This window comes from Habropoda laboriosa, unplaced genomic scaffold (genome assembly GCF_001263275.1).
Source record: "Habropoda laboriosa isolate 0110345459 unplaced genomic scaffold, ASM126327v1 scaffold57, whole genome shotgun sequence".
NCBI lineage: Eukaryota > Metazoa > Arthropoda > Insecta > Hymenoptera > Apidae > Habropoda > Habropoda laboriosa.
The window spans coordinates 4,295,083-4,321,855 of NW_017100229.1; the positions used below are offsets into that span (position 1 = coordinate 4,295,083).

Genomic DNA, 26,773 nt, shown 5'->3' on the forward strand with positions numbered 1-26,773 from the left:
CATTCCAGCGATATACCAGAGATCCAGTTGTTTCAAATCCGTCGGCGAACGAAGAAAGAAAGCGGAAGAAAGAGGAAGAAGGTATTTTAGCGTTCCGAGTTGCCGGGTCCCCCAGGGGGGAAAGAAAGTAACCGCGAAAGTGCAGTGTATAGGAAGACTGGGCAGGCCGCGCGCGCAAAGAAAATAACGTGGGTCTGGGATCGCTTGGACCGAGACGCGACGACCCGGTTAGGACGATAAGGGATCCCGTAGAGCTTGATGGAATTCCATAGATCCACGTCGGCGTCGAGACAGAGTCGGCTAAGCAGCCATTTAAATGCAACCGATGTGTCTCGGGGAGCTATTACATCTGATGGACGGTTATTGACGCGCACTGGCTTATACCGAGCAGCACCGCCAGCGCCGGCAGCCACCCCCACAGCCCCACAGGCCCACAAGCCCGCAACCCCACGCTCCGAACCCACCTCGACCGCTGTCTCTCCCTACACTCCACTCAACTCAACCACCGCTCCATTCCTACGTAAACTCTACCCTCGCTCTTTCCTCCACACACCGATGCCCTTTCGCCTTTGCATCGGTTCGCCTTTCTGTGTCGCCGCGCGCCTGTATTTATCCGCGCACGTACGAACACGGACGCGACCGTGACGAGAGACCGCCGAAAGAACACGGGGACCTAGCAACTAGAGACAGAGAACGAAGAAGAGTACATCCCGGGAGAGGTAAATTCAGTTCAGCACGCGCTTTTATTACGCTTTAGTCCAACGTGGGAGATGAGGCGCGATCGAAACGGACTTGCATGAAATTCCGACCGTTTCCTAGACTAGAGCAACGCGGGACGACCTGAGAGGACCAACGGCGGACAATCCCGGACAAACTTTTCGACTTGTCTTACACACCCCGATGAAACCTAACCGAACGGATTGAAAAGGAATCGCGAGCGTGCGAGCGCGCGCGCTTCTCACATTATGCTCCTTCCTGTTCCCCCGCTATTTGTCGTTCAGCCTGTAAACTCGGATAGACCGCGTAACTACGGAAGAACCGCCGCCCCCATCCCCCTTACATACGATCCTGTTTACCACGGCTTTTCGAATTTATGTCTCGTTACGGGACGTCATTTCCAGCAGAAACTATCAAATAAATTCGAGAAGGAGATCCTTGCAGATTGCCGTTCGTGCGTCCACAGAGTTTGCCGGAATCCCTCGCAAATCTGTCGAGCGCACCTCCTATTCGAAATACCTTCGGAAGAGGCGAGAGAAAGAGGGAGAGAGAGAGAGAGAGAGAGAGAGAGAGAGAGAGAGAGAGAACTTCTTGGAATATTTTGGATAATCGCGACGAACAAGCGCGTTCGTGCGCTTTACGAGAACGTTCGTTGCATCGGGCGCAGAATTTTTCGTGATTCTAACTGGCCCGATCGAGTCGAATGATTCCGCGTTAAAAGCTGGCTCGATCGAATAGGGGTTCGCGAGGGTGGCGAGAGGCCAGAGAAGGGGTGTGTAGTTGCGAATGGGCAAAGAGAGACCGGTGCCGTAGGAAAACGCGATATTATCGCCGCAGAAATATTACTCAGAAAATTGCCACCGTGACTCCGAGCAGCCTCGTTAATTACCGTGAATTACCCATAATTATAAGGAGCGTAAAAGTTTTTACTATCGTCGTGGGACGAGCCAAGCACGGGACTGTATGATGCAAAGCCACCCTGTCTGTAAATCCACCGAGATACTTAACTTACACTTTCGTAATTTAAGGTACCTCCGCGTGCGACCACTTCTCTCCAACTTGAACCTATCGATGCGTCACCTCGCGTCGCATCCACAATTCACTCCACCACCTTTCGATCCAACACCTGCTGATCCTTTTCACCAAACTCTTGCCCTAGGAAGCGGAACCAATTTGTCGACGATACATCGCCGTTCGTATTTAAGGCCGATGCGTACGAACCGCGTGTCACGCCGTTACAATGAACCTGAACATCCATCAGTCAATGCGAATGCACTCGTTCGTTCTTGATAAACGGACGTCCACGCTTTATGGGCCACCTGTTGCACCTACGCGCGACTCCTCGTCGAACTTTTAGTCTTTGCATTCGGATCCGGAAGAAAACATCGCCGTCGAGATCATTTCCGAGCGTGACTTGCCGCTGCTACTGCTACTACGATGTTTCGCGGAGCGGTCGGTGATTTTCGACGGCGATACGGAAAAAACTCGCCGCCCCGTCTTTCTACCCCCCGCTAACCCCCGCTAACCCCCGCGATCGAGCGAGGAGGCGTAGAACTTTTGGGAGATGCCCGTTTACGATGCGACACGACAACGAGAACCGGCAAAAGTGAAAACCGAGATTCTCCAAGGCGTTTAGTCCGCTACAAATCACCGGTAATCTCGATTTAGTTCTGTTTGCCAACTGGCTCGGTATCGTTTCCACAATATCGAATCGTTTGTGCGATACACCTAACTGCATAGATCGTGCACCTAAGCAGCCGGACAAGCATCGATCGTCTTTTTCCAAATCCAAATCCATCTCCATTTGCAAATTCTCGCCAACAAACCGTAAGAACAAACCGAACGAATTTTCGTTCTCTCTCGCTCTCTCACTCGATCAACGAAAGCAACGCCACCGCAAACATAGAACAACCACCACCACCGGTGGATGCAGGCGCGGTTTTAACACGGCTCGTGCATTTCCCTAATGATTTACAAGCATTATTGGGTATTAATTTCAATCTACACTCACAGGGGATAGAATGCCGTGTGACGTGGCTCGACGCGGATATATCAAAAGGTCGGGAGTGAGGAAGTGGTGGCAGGGGGTGGAGAGGCAGAGAAAGGGCGAAACTGAGAGAGATTCAAGGTATGCGAGAGAAAGAGAATGTACAGTAGAGTGGTAAAGAGAAAGTGTGTGTACGCGTGCGAATAAGATAAAGATAGACAGATAGTCGGATGGATAGAGAGAGACGAAGGAAAAGAAGAGCGAGCAAGGAGAGGACGGGAGAGCATGGGAGAGGACGATAGATAGATGGATAGATAGAGAGCGAGAGTGTGCGTGTAGGTGTGTAGGGGGACAGCTCGACGCCACACGTCGCGGGCTACAAATCAACCGTTCCGAACAAATTATGAATGATATATTCGTTGTGCCCGCTTGATATATGCGTATCTCCCGTCGGTACCGCCTGACTGCAGTCGTGGTAACGTTTCGAAAATCCGTCCGTACTTTCCAGATAAACATTCGTTTTTGCGTGTGAAAAATTCACTTGCACGCGCAAGTCGACTCAACGACAATTTCCAATCGGTTCGCACGGGGTCCTGGTTCGCAGAGACGGGTGGTAAACACGGAGGAGGATAAGAAACGGATAAGAAAATGGAAAGGGGGGCCTAACGGGCCCCGAGGCGGCGTCGCGGCGGTACGGTGTTGCTAAACTTGGGAAATACGTACATACAACGAAACCGACAAAGTTGAAACGTTTGAAACACTGTCGACGTATACCGTGCCGAATTTGTACCTAACCCGTGCGCAATAACTTGCCGCTATAAAAGCTATCGACAAATCAAATTTTGACATGATTCACTGTCCAGCATAAATTCCAGGATTCAGGCTGGAGAGACGACGGTGACACGGACATGTGTTTCATTCTCTCATTCTCTCGTTTTCTCGCCAACGCAACGCAAAGTTCCTGCCTTCCTCTTTTTTCTCTATCGCGCTCGTGACGCGGCTATTTATCGTTTTATACACCCAACCAGCAAGCTTCGCCGTCGTTGCACGCGACTCGTTCACAAGCATTTCGTTCGTCAATCCTTCGCTCTTTTACCTTTCCCACTCTGCTCTAATTTGTAACGTATCTCTAACTATGTATCGGTTGGGAGCCTAGAAAGGGGATCGGATATTGTCAGACGTGTACATATCTTTCCCCTCCCTTTCTTCCGCGTTGCATGCCCGCGGCGAAATCTGCAATTCGAGGTACGAAAGAAAAGAGTAGAAGGAATCTAACATTGCCCGGCGCCGTTCGTTCGATAGAACCGCACAAAGGATCGTCGCGTCTTTGACTTTCTTTCCTTTTCGTTAAGGTTAATCAGCCAAGGAAGTAGCTATAGTAGAGCTCCTCTCTAGTAGAGAAGAAAGAAGCAGGCGGAGTGGGCGGATGGGAATGGGAATAAAGAAGAGAGCGACCAGTTTGAACAGTGGCGTCGAAAACTGGGTTAAAAAGCAAGGGAAACGCGCAGTTCGCGCGTCGAGTATCGTAACTCAGTTTCGTTAACTCGTGGAACATCGTGGAAGGAGCGAGGAAGCGCGCTAGGGTTATAGTATTCGAGATAGCGAAGCGAAGCGTGGGTGGAACGGGGAAAGCAATCAGAACTTGGGCCATTGCTGGATATTACGGAGACGTGAGAGATGTCTCCTCAATCATATTAATTGCCGAGATAACCGCTGCTTCGACGGCGCCCACCACCGGTGCTTCTACGTCCACCTTACCAACTAACGCCACCGAATTTTCTAACGCTCGAACGCCCAACCTAAATCGTCTCTTCCATCCGCGACCAATCGTACCTAGATCGTACGTTTTGGCCAAACAGTACCTATCTCGCGAGTTGCACGCCTCCCGGAAGGATCGTTCGTTTCGCCAAAAGAATCACTGACGTATGCAACAGGTATTGCTCTCTCCCTCTCTTCCGTTTGCGAGCCGATAACAACTGCTGAATCTTCACGCCACGTCTCTGAGTACCATCGTCGTCGTCGTCGTCGTCGTCGTCGTCGTCGAGAAGGATTCGCGACTTTGCCAGATTCCGTTCTACCCCCCTTATCCTCGATACTGTCTGAATCGCTAGCTCGACGCGAAAACGAGGGAGGTCACTTTGAAATTCGCTGAGCAAACACGAAGAAGAAAAAGCAAAGACGTGCTTCCGAAGAAGAAATCCTCCGTTAAAGCGGGGTTAGGTCGCGCGGTCAGTAGGAGGCGCGAGATCGGAGCGAAAAGGTTTACCGGTGCGGCGGTAATGTTGGAAAATACATATTCGCGTTTTATTAGGTCGATCGGCGGTGGATAATCGGCGACAATCAAGTTTCACGGCGGTGATTGGACGGGCACACTCCGATACCAAATGCAGCTGCATATGCATGACGCAATCTCGACTATCCACATCCGCAAGCCTGTGCGCGATGGAGAACCGCGAGAGGAGGACGCCGTTACGGGGGTTGATCGCGTGGAACGAGGAAGGCGAAAGGAGTGATAGAAGGACGGAGGGAGAGAACGATCAGGTGGAGGAGGCGCGAAGGGACACAAAGGCAGAGGAAAAGGGAACGAAGCGAGGGAGCGGAGGTTCGATTCCCACCGCGGTGTGTCATTACTCGTCATTATCCACCTATCGAATCGCTCAGCAGTAACTATCTGACCGTTACTGTTACAGTAGCGCGCGGCAACCTGGATGTGGCCGTGGTACGAGGCTGGCTTACCGGCAATCCAAGCGTCTCTCTAGTCTAGTCCAGTCTGGTATCGCGAATCATATGTTGATCGGCGACCGACACCTACTACGCACGCACATCCTCCTGCCCACCCTCCTCCGAAAGCAGGCTGCGTTGCGTTGCGACCACACGACCCGCGGAGTCGCCTGCTCCGCGAGACCGCTCGAACGTAAGATCGAGCAAACCGGCTAAACCGCGTAGAGGTTTCCGGCCGGTGGTGCGCACCCGGATGTTATTGGCAGGAGAGTGGAGCCATTAGTCGCGATGATGGATGCCTGACAGCAACTCCTACCTCGGTCAGCCTCCTACCCCGCCGACGGCAGTTATAGTAAGTAATGGGTTTGCTCTCTACCCTGAGAAAGCCTCCGCCAATCTCTTCTCCCTGTCCTCTCCTCGGCTCACCGTCTGTCCTGCAATAACAACAAATCTTGCCTATATTAATTTCCTCACAGACATTACTCGCAAGAGCTTGCGAAAAGTTCCTCGAGGAGAACCGTCGCGCGACCTCCGTTTCTAAACCTAGCAAACTACCGCAGAGAGTTCTCGTCCAAGTCGAAGCGTATAGATGCATGTTTATCCATTTGGTTTATACGAGAGAAGAAGCGTACACGTAGTAGTACGTACAATATATAGGCCAGGTTGGACCGTGAACGCCACGCGATCGGAAAGGGGAAACGCGGCTTTCCGTTCTCCACCGACGCTCTACGCACCTTTCCCACCCCTTTCTCTCCCCCTCCCTCGAAAGCGTACGTTTACGCTTTGCTCGTGTCTCTCTTCCATACACGGCTCTTTCACGCTCCGACCTCTGCCTGCTCCCAGATTCCCATTCTCGGCCACGTCCCGATCTCCATCCCCGTTCCCCTTCCCGTCCTCCCCCGGTTCCCAACCCCACCTCCCTTAAATCATTGATTGTTGCATTATCTGTTATTGGCAATGCAATTAACCCCTTACGGTAAAACAACGCTAACTCCCCTTCCCCGACTCGCGTCATCTCTCTCCCTCCCCCTTGCCGCACTGTCCAGCTTGCACCGTACAACCGATGGACTGCAACTGCAACTACGAATACGATCGTGATTGTAACAGCACGATTGGCTCCGTTCTACGTATATACATTAGTTAAAATGTTACCCTGTAAATGTAAATGTTACGCCACCTTGTAGGGTCTTGTCGGCGAGAAGCCGTCTACCATTTTTCTCGCCGTTGCACGGAGAGAGGGGGAGGAAGCTGGCAAATTTCCCTTTCCGGTTATAATTGTGAAATTTCCCTACGCCGCGCGTATTCTATCTCGTGCGTTACATCGCGTTCACGATCAGGTGCAATTACGAGCAAGTTAATAATCGTTGCGATTAACGCCGGGATCGATCGGAAACGCGGCGCGAAGCCGCTTCTTCGATCTTCGAGAACGAGAGGGTGTAGGTATGCCCGCGTCCGCGTAATATTTCGCTTCGGAAATGGATGCGAGAAAGACGAGGTGGAACTGGTTCGAAGAATTAGCGGCGTCGCGTCGAGAGAAAGGCAAAGGCACCGGCTTAAGGCGCGTTGAATCATAACGAGGACTTATGCCGAAAGCCTGCGACGAGAAGCCGCTGGGCTTTCTCCGTCGTCTCCTCTCTGTCCGCATCAGCCGTTACTCTTCCATTTTATGCCGATGCTACGACCGCGTCCTTTCCCGCCCCGCGCCCTTACCAGCTGCTAACCAATACTCGGCTAATTTCTCGCCGAAGGGGTTAAAAGACGATACGGACTCGTACGTCCGTTTTAATGCGCCCGCCTAGATAATTGGCCCGATGCTGTTAGCTAGTTCCATTAGGAAACATCTTATTGGCCTTAAGGCGCTTATTGCTACTCTTAATTGCAGAAACGCGCGCTTTTACTCTTATTAACCGTCGACGACGAGTACACCCTAATAGGATATAATAGGATAGCGTTAGAACCTGCCGGATAATGCGTTTTCACGCGGGGAAAACGCGAGAAAGGTGAAACAAGCGGAAGAAGTAGAAGGAGAGCTAGGGCGAATGGACTGGAACGGACGTTCGACGTGCATTGTATGTACCGAGGGGTATCCATTAGGGACAGAAGTATTCGCGCGCGAGATATATCGACGTCGCCCTCGAGGATTTATCGTGACAGCGGCGCTTGAAGGGATTGTAAATCCCCGTTTGAGGATCGCTGATACCAAGTTTTATGTGGGACATTAGTTGGGTGGGGCGTGGTTGAATGGTGCGGAGTCGAGAATAGCACTGGAAAGACGAGAGGAGACACGGCCAGAAAGAATAGGAGAGAAAGAAACAGCGGGCAGGGGCGGTGGGAATGCGAGGAAGTAAGAAACGCCGCTCCGCGCCGCGCCGCGAGAAAAGAGGGAGAGCTGGTTCCAGCGCAATAAATTAGCCCGAAATGAAAGACAAATCGCCTCGGAGCTGTCCGCCCGTTCGCCCATCGCCCAACGTGATAGAAGTGCGCGGACCTAGCTGATGCCGACTGCTACTGCCTCCTCTTTTCCACCTTCCATCTTTCTACCGCCCCGCTTCTTCCGCCGCTTCTCTTCTCTTTCACCCAGCCCCTTCCATCTCGCTCTTCGCCGAGCAATTCTCCCTAGACCAATCCTCGCGGGGTGAACCGAGAAAAGAGACTGAGGATGTCGCTTCTCCCGACTTGGTCCGACTTGGTCCGACTTGTCACCGACCACCTTCCACATTGGTGACGGACGGCTGTCGATACGCAAGGGACTCCCCTTCATCTTCCATCTTATTTCCGCAGACCTGACCTTCCAATTTCATTTCGAACCGTAGGTAGACTATACCTTCGTAACACAGCTACGAGTTTTCCGCGTAAACGAGATGCACTGTAATTTTCCAAAAAGCTCTCCCTCCCCTTTTTGTTACATCGCGCAAGGGTTGTCCAGAAAATAATTCATAGAGCAATCGCGGCAACAGCAGCACCAGCAACGCTACCAGGACGAGCACACTGTTGCCGAGTGTCTGTGGCGAAATGAACGTTTTAATTCCCCTCCATAAAAGCCAACGACAAATCAAACGACTTTGACATGATTAACTGGCGGGCATAAATATCGGTATCAATGCACGTGCACGTGCAATGACGCGTCGCGCCATACACCCCTCTTTCTTCCTCTTTTACCCCCTATCTATCCTACCTATCCTACCTATCCTACCTATCCATCTATTCCTTTCTCCCCTTCCCTTTATTTATTTTATTCTGATACACTTGCCTCCGTATTATCTCATCTCTTACTTACTTACTTACTTGCAAAGCTAACGTTGCAACATGCCAAAGTAGCAATCCCGATCCGTCCCTATCTACATGTGATAAACACCAAAGTACTAACCTAACCTTTCGACCGCACACGCACCGTCTTCTATTAATTCCGCCGTTCCCATAAAGCTCGAGAATTTCAGGAATCCTTGGAAAGTTGAAAAACTTTCCGGTTGGTATATGTAAGAAACTGGGTTACGGCAACAGGTGGGTACTAAAGTAAATATACGCACATTACGTCTACTCCTTAGGTCCGGGAAAGGTCGTTACATATTTGAATTTTTCTACGATTAAACCTCACGCATCGCGCACGCTTCGCCGTTCAAACGGATATCATTAAGCCTTCTACCAACAGCCTTTACGCGTGCGAACCTAATACGAATCGTTGCACGTAAACACCGTCGAAAAAAAGGAATCTTGTAAAGCGATGTCGTTAACAAATCCCTAGAGTATACGAAGCGGTTCCAAGGTAAACAACGCGACGTCTCCGTCACCTGCGTACACCATTAAAGTCTACCGTTAAATATTAACGCGGACATTTATCGTACGTAATACGTTCGACGGTTTCCACTAACTCGTAAACAACCCAGTCCTTTCTTACCCTAGCCACATCTATACCTATTCAACTACTTATTCTTAGTACATATGTAATTTCTATTGCGTTTCGCATCGAATTTGAGAAACACCAACGTGAAATATGAAACTCCACAATCGAGAGCCATTTTATTTCTTATTCCACTTCCCCCGCCCAACGCTTAGTCGCGTTACATTCACGAGATAACAGATTTCGTTCGAAATACATACATATTGTACAATTCCTACATGGATCTAGAATTAGGTTAGCTAGCTGATACGTCGACAACCTAAATAAGTATGTATGTATATACTTACAAAATTTAACGGTGTTACCGCACTTTCAGTTATCACGTAGTATCTAACTGCTACGACGATGCCTACTTTTCTCTTACGAAGCATTTTCAAAGCATCCTACTTCATACCGACTCAACGAGAAAACATTTCTTTATCTAGTATCGTTATATTATGACGCTCTACGTTATCAAGAATTCGCATAGTTACCAACTGTTCGTACAACACCGATAGACACTTACCCTGCAAAATCAAATTGATCAATTCATATTAACGAAGGAGATCGCTCTTAGTTCGATAAACCACCGTTTCAATGATTTTTAAAACAAAAAATCCACTTCAACTATTTCAAGTTATCGACCTGGATACTCATATGTATCGTACAGTGGTAATACAACAGACCGTGTCAAAAATCACAGGATTTCTTATGACCGCTGCGATATAAAGCGATGAGTTTAGGAATTACATACATATATGCATTCAAACCATCGAAAATGGTAAAGTCGACAGATGTAAAAAATCCTCTTTTGTTAAAGTAGAGCTGTTCACGATCTTTCGATGGTAGCGGTAGAACACGCGTATGTACTGAATCATCTGCTAATAAACAATTACCTTACTTTATTATTTCCAATTTCATACCTACGTTCAATTCGAATTCCAATCACTAATAATGTTGCAATCATATTCTACCCTGAATCGGTAACGTTGGGAGCGACACGAAAATGGTAAGGGCTTTCTCAGTCTCGTGCCACAGACACAAAGTCCCATGAAATGTTATGTCTATCCTGTACGTTGCCTGTGCCCATATCTCGTCTGTGGTTGCAACATATTTAAAATTCAAAATTTTCATTTTCTTTTCTATTTCACTGTGTAGAATTTTTTGGTTCACTTGTGAGATTAATATTTGTGTAATTCTTATCGGAAGATGGTGATGTACCATTAGGAATCGTGCTTACCACGAACAATAACTCGTGGAGGTAAATATTTATCGATACAGTAATGAGTATGACGAGGAAGAGAATAGGGGAAGACGGGGATGACAAAGGTACCGTGTATAGACGAGGATAACGATGTTGCCGTGTGTTAGACAAGGAATGGAATAGGTATAGCCAAGGATAGCGATAGTGCTGTGTGTTAGACAAGGAAAGCAATAGGGATAGACAAGGACGCCATCACGCGTTAGCTGACGCGAACTACGATTTCTTAATAGGAACACAGAATATAAACAGAGGTATTAGACAAGGAAAGCAACACTGTGCGAGAAGGACAGAGAGAGAATGCTTCCTATTGGCTGGCGGGCCGCCATGCTCCATCTTCCAGGCCCTAAATAAATCGGTTGATGAAAAATCGTTAATAACTCGATTCGTTTACGATTTTTCATTAATAAATCAGTAATTACGATGATTTCGTGAATTTTTAGAATTGAAGAATGTAGTGTGGACCTTTAGCTACTTTCTCAAATAGATTTCAATGCACTAGACCCTTCGAATGATTAGTTATTAACAATTTTAGTACTCGATGTCGGAACGATACCGCATACTTAAACGGTTTTTCAATAATTTCGTAGACTTTTTACTAAATTCTCGGGCAACTAACTATATGGGTCTGAAAGACAACTCCCAGAGCTACATTCTCATCTAATTTTTATTAACATATCCGTCATAGTTTTCGAAATATTAAACATTATTTAGGTGAGTTCTACTCTCGTCACATTCAAGGGTATGGGATATTCAGCATTTTCACGAATATGCATGCTAAATTATGCACTTTCAAGCATATATAATATAGTATGGACTTTTGTCTACATTCTGCAATAATGCTTAATTGCATAAGTGGCGTGGTTTATTAGTTATGAGCAATTGTTTATGAGAGTTAACTATACTCGGATACGACTTAATTCATAAATGTTTAATAACTCTTAAACTAAACCGAATATGTTGAAAAAAATGATATCAGAATGCAGCTAACGGAGTTGCCTTTCAGATGCGTATAGGTAGTTGAACGAGAATTTAGCAAAAAGCTTTGAAATTACTGAAAAACCGTTAAAGTATGCGGTATCGTTCCGACATGGAGTAATAAAATTGTTAATAACTAATCATTGAAAGGGTCTATTGCATTGAAATCTATTTGAGAAAGATGCTAAAGGTCCACACTACATTCTTCAATTCTAAAATTTCACGAAATCATCGTAATTACTGATTTATTAATGAAAAATCGTAAACGAATATAAACGTAAACGGTATCGTTCCAGACATCACGTACTAAAATTGTTAATAACTAATTATTGACAGGGTATAGGACACTAAAAACTATATGGGAAAGTAGCTAAAGGCGAGCACTACATTCTTCAATCCCAAAAATTCACGAAATCAGCGTAATTACTGAGTTATTAATGAAAAACCGTAAACGTATATAAACGTAAACGGTATCGTTCCAGACATCACGTACTAATATTATTAATAACTAATTATTGACTGGGTTTAGGACAGTAAAAACTATATGGGAAAGTAGCTAAAGGCCAGCACTACATTCTTCAATCCTAAAAATTCACGAAATCAGCGTAATTACTGAGTTATTAATGAAAAACCGTAAACGTATATAAACGAAAACGGTATCGTTACAGACATCACGTAATAAAATTGTTAATAACTAATTATTGAAAGGGTTTATAGCACTAAAAACTATCTGTGAATGTAGCTAAAGGTCCACGCTACATTCTTCAATCCTAAAAGTTCACAGAATCATCCTAATTAATGAGTTATTAATGATTTTTCACCGGGCCACGTGGCTGAAGCTCTGGGAGGCGGGGCGTAGCGGCTCGTCAGCCAATAGAAAGCGTTTTCTCTCTGTCCTTCTCGCACACTAGTGCTTTCCTTGTCTATTACCTCTGTTTATATCATGTTTTCCTATTAAGAAATGGTAGCTCAGATCCCTAAATGTTAGATGGCGTTAGTCTCGCCCGACTCTTTTTTCTGTCCTTGTCTATCCCTATTCCTTTCCTTGTCTAACACGTGGCACAGGTGCTATCCTTGTCTACACCCATTCCTTTCCTTGTTTATCTCCTTTCTCTAGTACTATCCTTGTCTACCCCTATTCCTTTCCTTGTCTAATGCGTTTCTCTAGTGCTATCCTTATTTTTTCCCTGGTTTAGCTCGTTATACTAGTGCTATCCTTGTCTACCGCTGTTCGTTTCCTTGCATCCTCGTCATCCTTATTATATTTAATTGATACTTATAATAAATTTTTGAATGTTTTAACATTATTAATAATGTAAATAGTAAAATAAAAATATTTTTTTATACTAATCATATATAAACTAGATGTGGCAATTGTTTATAACAGTTGACTATACTCGAATACGATGCGTAGGGAACTCACCCATATAAAATTTAATAATGGGTAAACTAAACGGAATATGGTAATAAAACTTATATGGGAATGTAGCTAAATAAGTTGCCTTTCAAACGCATGTAGTCAGTTGTATGAGAATTTAGGGGAAAACTATGAAATTATTGAAAAACCGTGAAGATACTTGACGGTATGCGGTATCGTTCCCGACTTCCCGTAATAAAATTATTAATAACTAATTACTGAACGGTCCTAGAACCTTAAAACTTATACGTGAAAGTTCCTGAAGGTTCACACTTCATTCTTCAATACCAAAAGCTTACAGAATCATCCTCATTATCGAGTTATTAATGATTTTTCTCTGTCCGATTTGACGTTGCGTAAGCGACTGCCGTATCTGTCTCGATGTTAATATTAATAACTAATTACTGAAAGGTCCTAGAGCCTTAAAAATTATATGTGAAAGTTTCTGAAGGTCCACACTTCATTCTTCAATTCTAAAAATTCACAAAATCATGCCAATTATCGAGTTATTAACGATTTTTCATCAACCGATTTATTTAGGGCCTGGAAGATGGAGCATGGCGGCCCGCCAGCCAATAGGAAGCATTCTCTCTCTGTCCTTCTCGCACAGTGTTGCTTTCCTTGTCTAATACCTCTGTTTATATTGTGTGTTCCTATTAAAAAATCGTAGTTCGCGTCACCAAACGCGAGATGGCGATAGCCTCGACCGCCATTTTTTTTCTGCCCGTGTCTATCCATATTGATTTCCTTGTCTAACGCACGGCAATACCGCTATCCTCGTCTATACCTATTCCTTTCCTTGTCTAACTCATTTCTCTAGTGCTATCCTCGTCTTCCCCTACTTTTTTCCTTGGCTTACTCATTTATGTATTGTTAAATACCTGAACGAGTTATCCTTCATAGGAAGCATGATTAAATATAAATTAAGTATGTATTGGGACTGCGTGATAGAACTGTTCCCGATCTTTTGACAGCAGTAGTGGAACACGCGCATGCGACTAATAATCATCTACTAATAAACAATTACGTTGCTTTCTTATTTGTAATGTCATAGTTACGTTTAATTGTAAATGCAACCACTACTAATGTTGCAATCTTCAACTATGCTAAATCGGTAACGTTGAAAGCAAGAAGAAAATGTTAAGTGTCCTCTCGACCCCCGTTCCGGGTGACACAAACTGCCATAAGATGTTAGGTCTATCTTGTACGTAGTCTGTGCCTGTACGTCGCCTGTGATAATGTGAATATAATCAAATAAAATGATCCCACTTTATCTATTGTCAGCAACAGACCTCTTTTTACGATTCTTACAGATGTCTCTATAATCTGATTCGTAAAATAAGGACAAACTTTGCTAAATCGAAACGTTACTTTACGTAAATAAATTTTCTAGCTGCGAAGAATACTTAGTTTTGTCTAAATCTCATTTCCACCAACCAATCAAAATGTTAAACCGTACGATGAACGAACGTAAAGAACAACGTCAAACTTTGAGCAATTTCACGAAGAAAATCAATCGAGAAATTATAGAAACTGCTTCCACCTTGGATTGGACGATCGAAAGTATAGAAACTGATGTAAGTAGACTGATATCTTTCTAACGTGAAAGCAAAGCTATTCTATCGGGTATGCATCTGTTTAGAATGACAGCAGGCTTATTTGTCCATACGATCCTTCTCACCAAATGGGTAAAAAAATGTTAGACCAACATTTAGAATCTTGTCATTGGAAACAAGAAGGTTACAATGAATTTGATGTACCACTGCCTGAATCAACTTTATCCTTGGATTCGTATTCTTCCATAAAACTGGGTAATCATTCAATTTCTTTAATAACAAAATGATGACTCGTACATATGTATCGATCTAGCAACGTTATACTCAAGTTTACGATGAATCTGTTCCGATTACAGATTCACCATTACAAAATGCTATTTTGCAAGAAGCCAAGAGAATAGATTCAACCATGAATATTGGTTAGTACAATGTTTATCAGATATCCAAACATATCTTTTGCAACTTTTAAATTACTCAATTTTTTGCAGAAATTTATGAATGTCCTACTTGGCACAAGCTCTATATATCCTTTTTTATATTTTTTGCCAAAAATTTCAACAATATAGAATACCTACTTTATGTTTCCTTATTTAATTTCTCTCTCAAGTCTGTAGCTTCTTTCAAAACATGAATTCTTAACACTGATAATAGGTTTGGGTGAGCGATTAATTCCACGCACGTCCGATAGAATCTTCACAGATTTCACTTGCGACGAAAGGAAAGTTTTATATCAATATGTTGTTTCAAACACCGTGAAAACAGACATCGGTCATGATATTACCGATACTCATCAAGTGTAAGTTTACGTAGAACATGCTTAATTCTTTAACCTTTATATATATATATATATATATGTATGTACAACATTTTGATAAATACCGAAATGTTATTTCAGGAAATGTCAAGATAAAGAAGACAAGAAGTTATCCTTCTTAGAATTGCTTATACAAGAACGTAATTTAAAGAGACGAAGAGCGAAGCACAGAGGTGTGCACACAAATAAAAAGTCTCACACGGAAATTCTAAGGGAAGTTATACATCAGCAAATGGAGTTATATATCGATTATATAACAGAAACGCGTGCATCTAATCGCAGTACAAAAACCTCAGCTATTGCCGAAATGCAAACATCAGAGGGTGGGAATCTCGACGATATACAAACTTCAGCTCTGTCGGTTAACCAAGTTCCACCGAAACATCATCATAACCTCCTTGTCGAAGATTCCCAGGATTACAGCGAAAGTTCCAGTTCTCGGAACGAGCAGAAACACGAATACTTTGAAAAATCAAACGCTTCTTATGCAAAGGATTCGGAACGACGAGAAAAAAGTTCGAGAAAACTTCACAAACGTAAAAGATCTCGATCAAGGGAACGTGATCATGATAAAAAAAGTAAATACGAATCTTCGCGATCAAGTTATAAAAAAAATATGAAATCTTACGAAACTGGAAGAACATTAAATAGTAGTACATACTCCAAACGAAATATCGACCGTCGAAATAGTCGAGAGAAATCCATATTATAAATGTGAGAATTGTACGATTAATAATAATAATAATAAAGAATTCTCTATCTAAATAAGATTATCGTAAATTTCACGTTGAAATTCCTCTCTTTCCTATAATATCGAAAAGAAAAAGAAAAATCTTCGTTTCGGTCAAATTTAATTATCGAAATTATAATTAACTTCACAGCTTGAATGATAATCATCGATACTCGTCGTCGTCGTCGTCGTCGACAACCGAATCGCACATTAATAATTGCATGTTTTATTCATATCTAACGCAAGTGCTTACAGTATGTTAGATACTGTAAATACTTGAATCTTTTCAAATTTTGGTTAGGTTCGCTCTACGGTGTATAGCATACAATATACAACATGCTATATTTTACTATAGACAGAGTTAACCACGCGTTACCAAATTACCGCATATCATATCCAAGTATGTATGTATATACTTAGGTATCATATTACGTATTGTATTGTAGTTATGTAAAATTTCTCGATTTATTTTTTTGCATGTGTATCATTTAGTACATGTACTCGGTAAATTATGGAAAAGTACGAAGTTTTAAGACAAGTGGGCGAAGGATCCTTTGGACAAGTATACAAAGCAAAAAAACGATCCGATGGTCGAATCGTAGCTTTCAAAGTGATTCGAAAGGTAAGCAAACAAGTGTTGGTGATCACACACTTTAAATAATGCTTGTTTGCTTCGTTTTATTATTTTACACATTTTTTCTAAAAATAATTTTAAAAAGTGAATTTTATAACGCGATCACGTAGCGTGGTAGGTCATTCAAGGAACTAAAGAGCTTGCGACAAGAATGTCAAATTCAACGACATCTTCATCATCCAAATATAGTACAAATGCTTGATTCGTTTGAAACCGAGAACGAGGTACCAATATGATTCTCGAAAACGTTCGAAATTATGCATTTTATATTGCGTGAAATTCATCTGTCCCTTAGATAGTTGTCGTGACCGAGTATGCAGACAAAGAATTGTATGAAATATTAGGTAAAGCAGGTCGTTTGTCCGAACAAAGAGCGCAAGTGATAGCTTGTGATCTTGTGTCTGCACTCTACTACTTGCATTCCAACAGAGTATTGCACAGGTTCGATATTTCACCTCTTACAATGTTTCTCAATACTAACAAATTATTTCTGCTCTAGGGATCTTAAACCGCAAAATGTACTTCTTGAAAGCAACGGAGTGGCAAAGTTATGTGATTTTGGATTTGCTCGCAGTATGAGTACAGGGACACATGTACTAACTTCTATAAAAGGAACGCCGTTGTATATGGCTCCAGAACTTATAGAAGAACGTCCATATGATCATAATGCTGATTTGTGGTGTGTTAACTTTGTAAGGCATCAGGTCTGGCTGGGAGTACTTAACAAAATCTATCATATATAGCACGTAAAGCACTTTGATTCCAGGTCTCTTGGTTGTATAGTATACGAACTAGTCGTAGGTTCTCCACCTTTCCAAACTACTTCTATTCTACATTTAGTCAGATTGATAAGATTCGAAGCAATCAAATGGCCAGATTATATTTCTCAAAATTGCAGAAGCTTCTTACAGGTTCTAGTATATTTACAAGCTTTGACAGAATTTTCTTCTAGCTTATCTGTCAACGACAATGTTTTATCGGTAGGGATTGCTGCAAAAGGATCCATCGCAAAGACTAACCTGGCCGGCACTTTTAGATCATCCTTTTGTTAAAAATAGGATCGTAATAGTCGGCGGAATCGGACCCACACCATTCACTACACCTTTATCCGCGAGTCAGGCTAGGGAAAAACAGCTACAATTACGAAATTTGGAAGTGCAGCCTACTGATCACCAGTCCAAGTATAAATATATATTCGTAATTGTATAGAATTCGATATATTAAGTTTTTTATCGAGGAAGAAATAAGCGCTTACGCAAGTAATAAAGTAACATCGGGTGTCTTTTTCTAGTTCGTAAAGGTTCAACGATGAAAAAATTATATAATAATATAGATTTTTAGAGAAGGCTATCAAAAAGCTGCAGGAACACGAAAGAACACTCGAGGAACGGCGGCAAAGAATATTTACGTCACATTCTCGCTATCCAATACCACATGGATATTGTCAACATGAAATGAACCAATGTTACACTTTACGTCACAGCGAACCGAGCGGAACGGATTCTAGCACCAGTGTCGATGTACTTTTAGGAAATCTTAGTTTAAGGGCATCATTGAGAAGCGACTTACTCTCAGCAGATCGTGCATTATGCCGAAGCGATTGTCCAAACGGCATGAATTCGACGAGTAAAAGAACCGTTTTAACGTTCCAAGAGACGTCGAGAGTTCAGTTACCGATTCATTTGGATGAACAATGTCTAAAGGAATATCGAGGAGGAGGTGAAAGAGAAGGAGAAGGAGAAGAAAAAGAAGAAGCGGAAGAGGAAGAGGAAGAAGACGGTGAGGAAGAAGTGGTGGAGGTGGAGGAGGAGGAGGTGGAGGAAGTGGAGGAGGAGGGGGAGGGGGAGGAGGAGGAGGAGGAAGAAGAAGAAAAAGAAGATGAAGAAGATGAAGAAGAAGAAGAAGAAGAAGAAGAAGAAGAAGAAGAAGAAGAAGAAGAAGAGACCGAGAAGAGCAACGAAGTGAAAAGTAATGCGGAAAGTGCGTCGAATCGCTCGTCGAATCAGATCGTTTCTCGAGAAACCGAAACTATTCACGCAGAAAGAATCGTTCGAAACATGGAGTACGCGTACGATCACAAACTAAGTTCTCGAAGGGATGATTCAACGAATGCCGGTACATCGTATAGCAACAGATTACCCGATTGGAGTCCAAAAGCTGTCGAAAGACCGATCGAAAACGAAGAATGGATAGCTTTCTTGCAACGATCCATGGAAGAAATAATAGATGGTGAAGTGGGATCGTTACTTCAGCAAAACTGCGTGTCGGTATTTGTATCGCCGTTGAGAAATCCAGCAGCGGGTTGTCGAGTCGTTGAATACGTTGCTTGCCTTTTATCTTTACCGTTCGTTATATCCGTGACGAAAGACTCTCTCGAGAAAATCACACGAGTCTACCTGGACGTTAGAGTCGTGCCAAATCTCGTTTATTCTTTGAAGCTTTTGATGTCTGAGCGTTCAGAGTCCGAAGCGAGGAAAAAATCGGACACGGCAAACGTAAATGTCAGACCGGCGTCTACGCTGTCCGCGGACGAACTACAAACATTGGAATGTACGATGCTTGTACTTTGTAGATTAATTTACAATCGACAGCAATTTCTTACTCAATTCTGCGATGCTATTTATATCGTGAATGGTGTGGCATTGCTACAGCAATTGTTAAGTTTAGAAAAAAGAAAGGCACGCGTAGTCGTGGACCTCGTTGCAATTTTAAACAATATATTACGTTCTCAGCCTGAAAATGCTCATCTCGTGGAAAAAGTTATTCTTCGTTCGCATTTACCGGGTGAGTTTGCCCAGATGAAATTCATCATCTCTCTCTCTCTGTCTCTGTCTTTATCGTCACGTTCTAATACCAATGAATCCTTTCCCCATAAAAAGGTAGTTCCGTAGAACAACTTGGTAAACTGCTGATGCATCGACATGCAGCACTCAGAGCTAGAACTTGTCATTTGATTAGACTGTTGGGCAGATTTTCATGCAGAGCTTTGCAACAAATCTGGTGCAAGTCTTTAAAGAATTTGATAGAAAACTCAACTACCGATGACGATGGAAGTGTAAGGCTTGTAAGTAGCAAAATCCATACTTGGAGCAGTTATTCTGTTGCATAGATTGGGAAATACATACGAGGTATAATTTCAGGCAGCTGAATACGCAGTCAACGAATTAAAGGAATTAATGTACTACAATCAACAAAATCCTGTTACTTGATGCATTTTCTTCAAATATCTTAATGTTTCTTCTTTTGTACACGATACGAAATATGAATATTATTCTTTTTTTACCGAACCTAACAACATCCTGTGGTTATTTTTTCGTGTTATACGTATAAGAGGAAGTTGATCGAAATTGTCCAAGTTAAGTAGGTACCGAAGAAAACTACCGAGAATATTAACCTTAGGCTAAATTAAATATATCCAATCGATGGACACATCGTCCGATGAATCGTTGCTATCCACGTTTCCCTGGACTTCTCGGTCGTGACATTCCGTTTTATACATTTCTTGCAACTTTAGCATATCCTTTCCACTGAGTCCTTTTCGTTGGCCAAGTTTCACCTTTTCCTTCTACGAAGATTGAACGAACGAATGAAAGAAAGGAGGGAGCGATTAGCGGACTATTCATAATATGTATTATACTTACTTTCGGCGTAATAGTTGGTTCGCCGTTTCTTGAAAACGCATGCGAACTGTAATGCATTACGCTGGTGTAATCGTAACCGATTCCATAGTCTGTGACCGTCTGATTGTCGTACTTGTTAAAGTTGTGCTCCTTGCCTGCGTAAACGATAGGAAGTATGTACATGTAGAGTGCAATGTGAATCGGGTGGGTGTCTGGAGTAGGAAAACGATCGAGAAAATCACCTGACTTTACGTTTTCCCAATTGATCGTAACCCATTGGTCGCGATCCGCGGCACTTTGTTGATGATAAAAGCCTAACGCGTGCATAAGCTCATGCACAATCACACCATGGTGTACGCACCCTGGGTTCTGCAAATTCACTACTTGTCCATGATCGTGTCTACCAACTAGGGACCAACAGCCTGACGATTTTCCTTCTATAGTGATGTAATCCTTATCGGTTTTCCGATAAGGACGAAATCGTATACACGTATTCTTGTGATACTCCTTTATAGCACCTTCGATTAATTCGACGTCCTCCTCATCTGCGATGGTACAACCATGTAGAATCGTGTACATTTATAGAAGAAACGTGGTAATTAACCGGATACATTACCAAAATCCTCCTCCTTTATGTAATAAGGTACAAGCCCACCCGACCAACGAAACATCGTATTCGATAATCCATTCTTTCCAGCACCATCCTGCTGCTCCTTCTCCTCCTCGTCGAGCATCATATCTCCTTCGTACAAGCCGCTCAGTTCCCAAACGTTCTCTTTGTCCGTTCTTCTCCAAGATCTTACACGATTCGCTGGCACCGATGGAAAAAGGAAAAGGACAAATCGTTTCTACCTTATCTCTATCAATTACGATCACATACCGATGGTCTGATGCTGGTGGCTTTCGCCGAATGTGCCTTGAAATTTCGGCGTCGGAGGGACAATTTTTCGCCGGATACTTGGATCTGTCGCTTTCGAATTGGCTCCGATTCCCATTGTTACCATCATCAACACCGACACCAACACCATACTTACTAATTCACTTTTTATCCAGCAGTACATTTTTCTACGACATAAATAGTACCTATGCACTTGTTGGCGTGATGTTTCTGTCTGCTCCTTACTGTCCTCGTCCAAAAGGTAAATCGAGTGCAAAACGTATGCGGCAACACTCCATATTTTTATATGCAAACCGAGGTACGTATACGCGTATTCTACCCTCGTCTCGTGTATCTCATTATCAAACGTTACACACTTGGTAAAAGTTGCTCGTACCCGATATGTACAATCATTTCCGTCCATCTCCCAGCGTTTCCTTTTCCCACGAATTCGTTCAATTAATTTTCGTTAGTATCGTAGCGAAATGACGTATCGTGAAATATATCCGTTCCATTTTATGTACACCTATTTCTTCTCCATTTCTTTCCAACGTACCTAATCGGTATCGATGCAAATTTGGGAAAAGAGATATAGTTATCAGATCACGAGGAGAATACCAAAAGGATTGATTGGTCGCGTAGTCTGGTTAGCGCCATACTACCGGTGTTCTCCTCCTATTGTAGAATACGGGGTGTTCTGTTGTAAAATCATGGATCGATCGATCTTCAAATCTTCACGAGTTCCAAGCTCGTTCCAAACGAGTTCATTCGATCAGTTTAATTTTCTTTCGAATAAAAGTGAATAGAAGAAGGGAAGTCGAAAAACGAGGACGAACCTAATGTACCGGTACGTATACCGAATCTTCGATATGCCGATATTCCAAATGCTCGAGGCAATGACGATCATCGTTGGTATCTTGGATCTAGGTCAAAATGATTCGGTAGTTGACCGTGTAATTCAGTACATGGACATGTCATCTCGGAATCGTTTCGGGCCTTTCCCTCCTGATCTCATGCTCTCTTGCTATGCATGCATCCTTGTTCGCAGGTCTTTCGATCGCCACGGTCGTTACCACTGCTACCACATTTACATATACTCTGAAAGACAGAAGAAAAACCTTATATCATTATTCAACTGGTAGTTAATACTGTGTATCCTTTTTCCCCCTCCCCTATAAGTACGTAGTTGGTGTGCGTGTGTTCGATATTTCCTCGCAATCGAAGCAACTTCATCTTGATCTGCAAGAACACCACCTTCTCTCGACGAAGAGAAAAACCTTGTCGAAATGTTATCTGGATGGATGAAAGGAAGGGTATTTTTATCGGACGGTTTGCAACGATCGACCCTTTCCGAATCTATTATACATAGAAACGATACGTGAAAAGATGTGGAATGGACCGTGTCGCGTGTCGAAGACAATCAATGGCAAACTTGTAATCATGCTTGAAAATCTCCTGAAAGAGCGATCGAAGCAAGGTCAATGACCAGCCTGTTCCAGATTCAAGTAGGAGCTCCACGTAGCCTAAATTCTAACCGGATTTCTTGGAACCGCAAGCGAGCAGAATGGTTCTTTCGCGTTTGTTGCAAAGAGTACCTACACCTTTTTACGAGTGATATGTACATCTAACGATCGAATCCGCCGAGTATTTGTCTGTTCGCTCTCGTATTCGAATCCTCTCCTCTTTTTCCGCTCTGCAAAACCACGATCTTCCTGGTTTTGTAAGAGAAACTATGATTTTTCCTGCAGAAAGTTCACGGAATGCTTGAAATTTTCGAAAAGAAACCGGTTTTTTTACGTTTCAACTTGGACGGTGCGGAATGAATTGGCAGAATAGGTGTTTGAATGAAAATTCATTGGAAATAGAGTACGTGAACATATTCGGAAAAATGTTTCTCGTTCCCCTCGAATCTGTTCTCGAAAGAGATACTACATATGTACAATGTCGGTTGTTGGTGAACCACTGACCCACTGGGACCGCTTCGAAGTATCAGCGGGATCGTCTGGACGGGAACGTGTACTTCGGTAGCGCGTACATTGACCAAAACCACACTCTTTTGCGGTTCAGTGACCTCGCGCGTCCAGCCTCCACACACATTCTACCTCTTTCTTTTTCATTTTATCCTTCTCTTTCCCATTCTTTTACATATCTGTTTTTCTCTTACCTTCATCTATCGTTGCAAATACACATACCTGGAAAAACTATAGATCACCCAAGTAATAATAACTGCAACGTAAGGGAAGAAGGTAATGCATATTGAATGGTACGTGCAAGCACGTGGCTACTGGGCCGTTATCTAGCGGACCACGCGCAACCATGCCCTCTGCTTTCAGAACCATAAATTCATTTCTACTCTTCTAATTCGTTTCCCTCCTATTCTCTTTACGCCTTCCGTCTTTCTTCTCCTATCCCCTTCCTCCTCCTCCTCCTCCCCATCCTGATTCTCCAAACGGTACTTCCTTCCTTCCTTCCTTCCTTCTTTTATTTCGTTTCTTTTCGAAGGGTTCATAGAGGAAGGAAGGGTGGGAGGGAGGGTGGACTAGAGTAAAAAGGAACTGTTATCTATCCTGTTTGTTATGTCCCCCTCCGGTGATCCGCCATCTCGATCGACTCCCTCCAGCCCCATACTCCATACCCCTCTCCTTTTCTCAACGATACTCGTTCAGGTAGCGAGGATTTCCGAACTCTCGACTCGGTCATACACCTGTGAGAGTGAAAGTGTCCTCCATCCCCACTAAGTTTTATACCGTGTGGCCACGCTTACGAACACCAGCCCCGGCACCAGAAGCGACGCACCGCTACCGCTATTATCGCCGTCATCGGCTATTGCTGCTGCCTCTATCGTAATCTATACGACTGCATTCTTGTCGTTCTCGTTACCGCCACAACATTATTTATTCCTCCGCCCCCTTTCCACCCCGACTCTATCATCATCTTCATCTTTACTTGACTCGATCGAGAGTACTCTTTCCGTTCAGTCGGTACGGTAAGGTCGATTTAACTAGACAGAGAATAACGCGAGTGGAATTAAAAACCGCCCGCGTGAGGCTTCTGCGAGACTGAAGGAAAGCTTCCACTTTCGAGTACGTCGACCCCCGTATCTTCGTACCCGCTCGTCAAACAGACCAAATAATATCTTTCCGATGTACATACACATACATACGACGCACTACTGTTCAGTGACGAGGGATCGTGGACATATCGAAGAGAGAAAGAGAGAGATCGAAGGAGAGGAGAGTATTGGAAATCTACCGGCGATTACCATCAGTCAAAATGGCACAGTTTTACAGGGTGTATAGACCCGTGGTAGTTTTCACTCGATCTCAAGCAATAAACCCAGAAACAGCAGCCGGGGCCGTCGATACACCCACCTTCTTTTATGGGGCAACGAACTCTCTCTCTACTCGTACCGTATCACCACCACCAGCGTAGTGACACTCGTAACGAGAGTTGGCTTGTTCGCTTGTTCGCTTCTTCGCTTCTTCGCTTCTTCTTCAATCAATCAATCAATTTATCAATTATCATTTCATCGATACATCCGAAACTTCATTTTCTCCAAATGACTCGAGAAATTTTCATTCGTCGAATATCTGAAATGCTTCGATATGGTTTTACGTAATAGTTAAGAAACACCAACTGTTTCTTAATTATCGCCTCTCTCGCCGAGAATATTTCTTTCGGTTTCGGACGGGGTCGACCCGTCCTGCATCAGATACCAAACGGCACAGCGGTGGTATGCCTGCGAAGTACGAAAGTCGTGAAAATAGCGTATTAACGAAATTAGCATAAGAGGAGAAAGTCGCGGTCGTCGGCCGCACGACCACCTTTGGTTCAACTGCCGAATCTGTGAATTCTCGTGTGAACGGCTCTCGCGACAGAAAGATCGGGGTACGGCGACAACGAGTAACCAACCATTCGAAAAGAGAACTGTGTTTGTGCGCACACACGCGCATGTGGATGTCCACGGAATCAGAGAAAAGAAGAGAGGAAAAGAGAGATTCGCTGCGAACAAATCCAATACCACCAATTTCTCTGCTTCAGACACGCAAATGATCACCGCGAAATTTATGCCTTCCTACCTTTTGTATCGTTCTTCGACATCGCGATCCATTTTCTTCCAAATCAATCTCCAACTGTTTAATCGAAAACGATTGCAGTCGCATCGAGTCGAGTCGAGTTGAGTCGCGTCACGATACAACACGTACGCACACTGATAAACCTGAGAAATTTATCGAGGAGAAACGATGATCTCTTGCAACCAAAGAAAAGGACCCTAACCTTGATAACTGGATTCAGCCAATGACCCCAATCGATCGTTGCCCCCGTTCTACCTGCTTACCGCAAGAATTAGAGGATGCAGGTAGTTAGGCCTATGCGCCAATCCTGCTTTGCGTTTTGCCATCAACCTTCCTCTAAAAAAACCGGCCCGTCTAAAAATCCCCGTTCCATCTGCATCGTCTGCAATGGTAAAAATGATGGAAAAAGTACTTCCTTCTTTCCTACAATTAACCTGTTGCAACCATTTGAACGGGAGTCGGGTTGTATCCGTGATGGTTTGTCCGTGAAGAGCAACGATCACCATAGAGTTCGTTATACCTCTGAAAGAGAAACGACAAAAAGCTACCGTCACCAACCAACCAACCAGCCAGCCAGCCAGCCAGCCAGCCGTTCGTGTTTTGCCAACCGGCGGTCCTTGGAGAAAAATTCGTTTCATCGAACCCAAAGTAGTCGTCCTTAGGTTAAATGAAAAATAATGAAATTATAGTTAAACAGTTGAGCAACCTAAGCTATCGAAGATGCAAGTCCAGTTCGGGTAGTACATTCATCGATAAAGCTCCGATTCTATTGAACTTTTCGGTGAAAATGACCAGTTTTCCAGCGGAGGAGGAGAGAGGTGTCGTTGCTATTCCTCCATGTTCCCGACACAAAAGAAACGAGATAAACGTAACGAGTCAGCGGAGCTGTAAGTGCAACGAACGCACACACACACGGATTCAACTCACCGCGAATGACCTTTCTCGGTCGTTGCACGTTCAACGGATACGACGGAGGCACACGTCCACTTGGTCCCATCGTGTTCATTACCGATTCATCCTGATCTACCTTTATACTCGCCTTGATAACGATACACCACGACGTGGTCTGCGTCGAGAGAGTGAACGCCGTCGCCGACGCGACGCGACGCGACGCGACGCGAACAAATTGCTAATGTCAATATAAAAATCGACGGTAATATCAGAAAGACCGTGTAAAAACCCGTCCATCTCCCCCTTTACCTTTTCCAATAACCTATCGTTATTGCTTTGGTTTCGCGGTACATATGTATGTATGTATGTATGTATATCGCGAAAACAAGTTGAACGTGAACTCGCCGCTCGTCGGATTGGCAAGTAACGTCGTGCTTACGCAATTTCTGCTGATCACAACGAAAGAAATGATAGCCATCGTCGGTAACACGATAGTGGTAACGGTGTGCGCAGCTGTGAACACCGTACAAGACGAAAAAGGAATCTCTATATTCCTCTCGTTGAGGTGAAAAAGAAGTGAAAAAGAAAAAGAACAAAGCCACTCCGAAAAATGAGTA

The 26,773-nt window shown here is 43.8% G+C and overlaps 3 protein-coding genes across 3 annotated transcripts; 2 read left to right on the plus strand and 1 right to left on the minus strand.

The window, feature by feature from the left end:
• Positions 1 to 14,115: 14,115 nt before the first annotated feature.
• Positions 14,116 to 16,040, plus strand: LOC108571361 (U11/U12 small nuclear ribonucleoprotein 48 kDa protein-like). The gene is made up of 5 exons (XM_017933377.1): positions 14,116 to 14,535; positions 14,601 to 14,769; positions 14,871 to 14,933; positions 15,166 to 15,310; positions 15,410 to 16,040. Exons 1-5 carry the CDS (start codon positions 14,404 to 14,406, stop codon positions 16,038 to 16,040), a joined length of 1,140 nt encoding a protein of 379 aa, XP_017788866.1. The 5' UTR covers positions 14,116 to 14,403.
• A 529-nt stretch (positions 16,041 to 16,569) lies between these two features.
• On the plus strand, positions 16,570 to 19,901 carry LOC108571346 (serine/threonine-protein kinase fused). The gene is given in 10 exon segments (XM_017933363.1): positions 16,570 to 16,680; positions 16,803 to 16,916; positions 16,988 to 17,133; positions 17,192 to 17,371; positions 17,459 to 17,603; positions 17,677 to 17,873; positions 18,026 to 18,387; positions 18,604 to 19,476; positions 19,572 to 19,756; positions 19,833 to 19,901. Coding segments are annotated over 10 exon segments (2,382 nt in total).
• Positions 19,902 to 20,092: 191 nt separating this feature from the next.
• Positions 20,093 to 21,340, minus strand: LOC108571270 (zinc metalloproteinase nas-13). The gene is made up of 5 exons (XM_017933270.1): positions 21,193 to 21,340; positions 20,929 to 21,123; positions 20,555 to 20,857; positions 20,334 to 20,467; positions 20,093 to 20,257 (listed from the first exon to the last, which is right to left on the minus strand). Exons 1-5 carry the CDS (start codon positions 21,338 to 21,340, stop codon positions 20,093 to 20,095), a joined length of 945 nt encoding a protein of 314 aa, XP_017788759.1.
• Positions 21,341 to 26,773: the final 5,433 nt, after the last annotated feature.

What these genes read in the sequence shown, in the direction of transcription:
- LOC108571361 (XM_017933377.1), top strand. Translation starts at nt 14,404, where the DNA reads ATGTTAAACCGTACGATGAACGAACGTAAAGAACAACGTCAAACTTTG. An exon ending in GTATTCTTCCATAAAACTGG is followed by an intron (nt 14,770 to 14,870) that starts GTAATCATTCAA and finishes TTCCGATTACAG; the next exon opens with ATTCACCATTACAAAATGCT. An exon ending in ATTACCGATACTCATCAAGT is followed by an intron (nt 15,311 to 15,409) that starts GTAAGTTTACGT and finishes ATGTTATTTCAG; the next exon opens with GAAATGTCAAGATAAAGAAG.
- LOC108571270 (XM_017933270.1), bottom strand. Translation starts at nt 21,340, where the DNA reads ATGGTGTTGGTGTCGGTGTTGATGATGGTAACAATGGGAATCGGAGCC. An exon ending in CATAAAGGAGGAGGATTTTG is followed by an intron (nt 20,858 to 20,928) that starts GTAATGTATCCG and finishes GTACCATCGCAG; the next exon opens with ATGAGGAGGACGTCGAATTA. An exon ending in AACCAACTATTACGCCGAAA is followed by an intron (nt 20,258 to 20,333) that starts GTAAGTATAATA and finishes CAATCTTCGTAG; the next exon opens with AAGGAAAAGGTGAAACTTGG.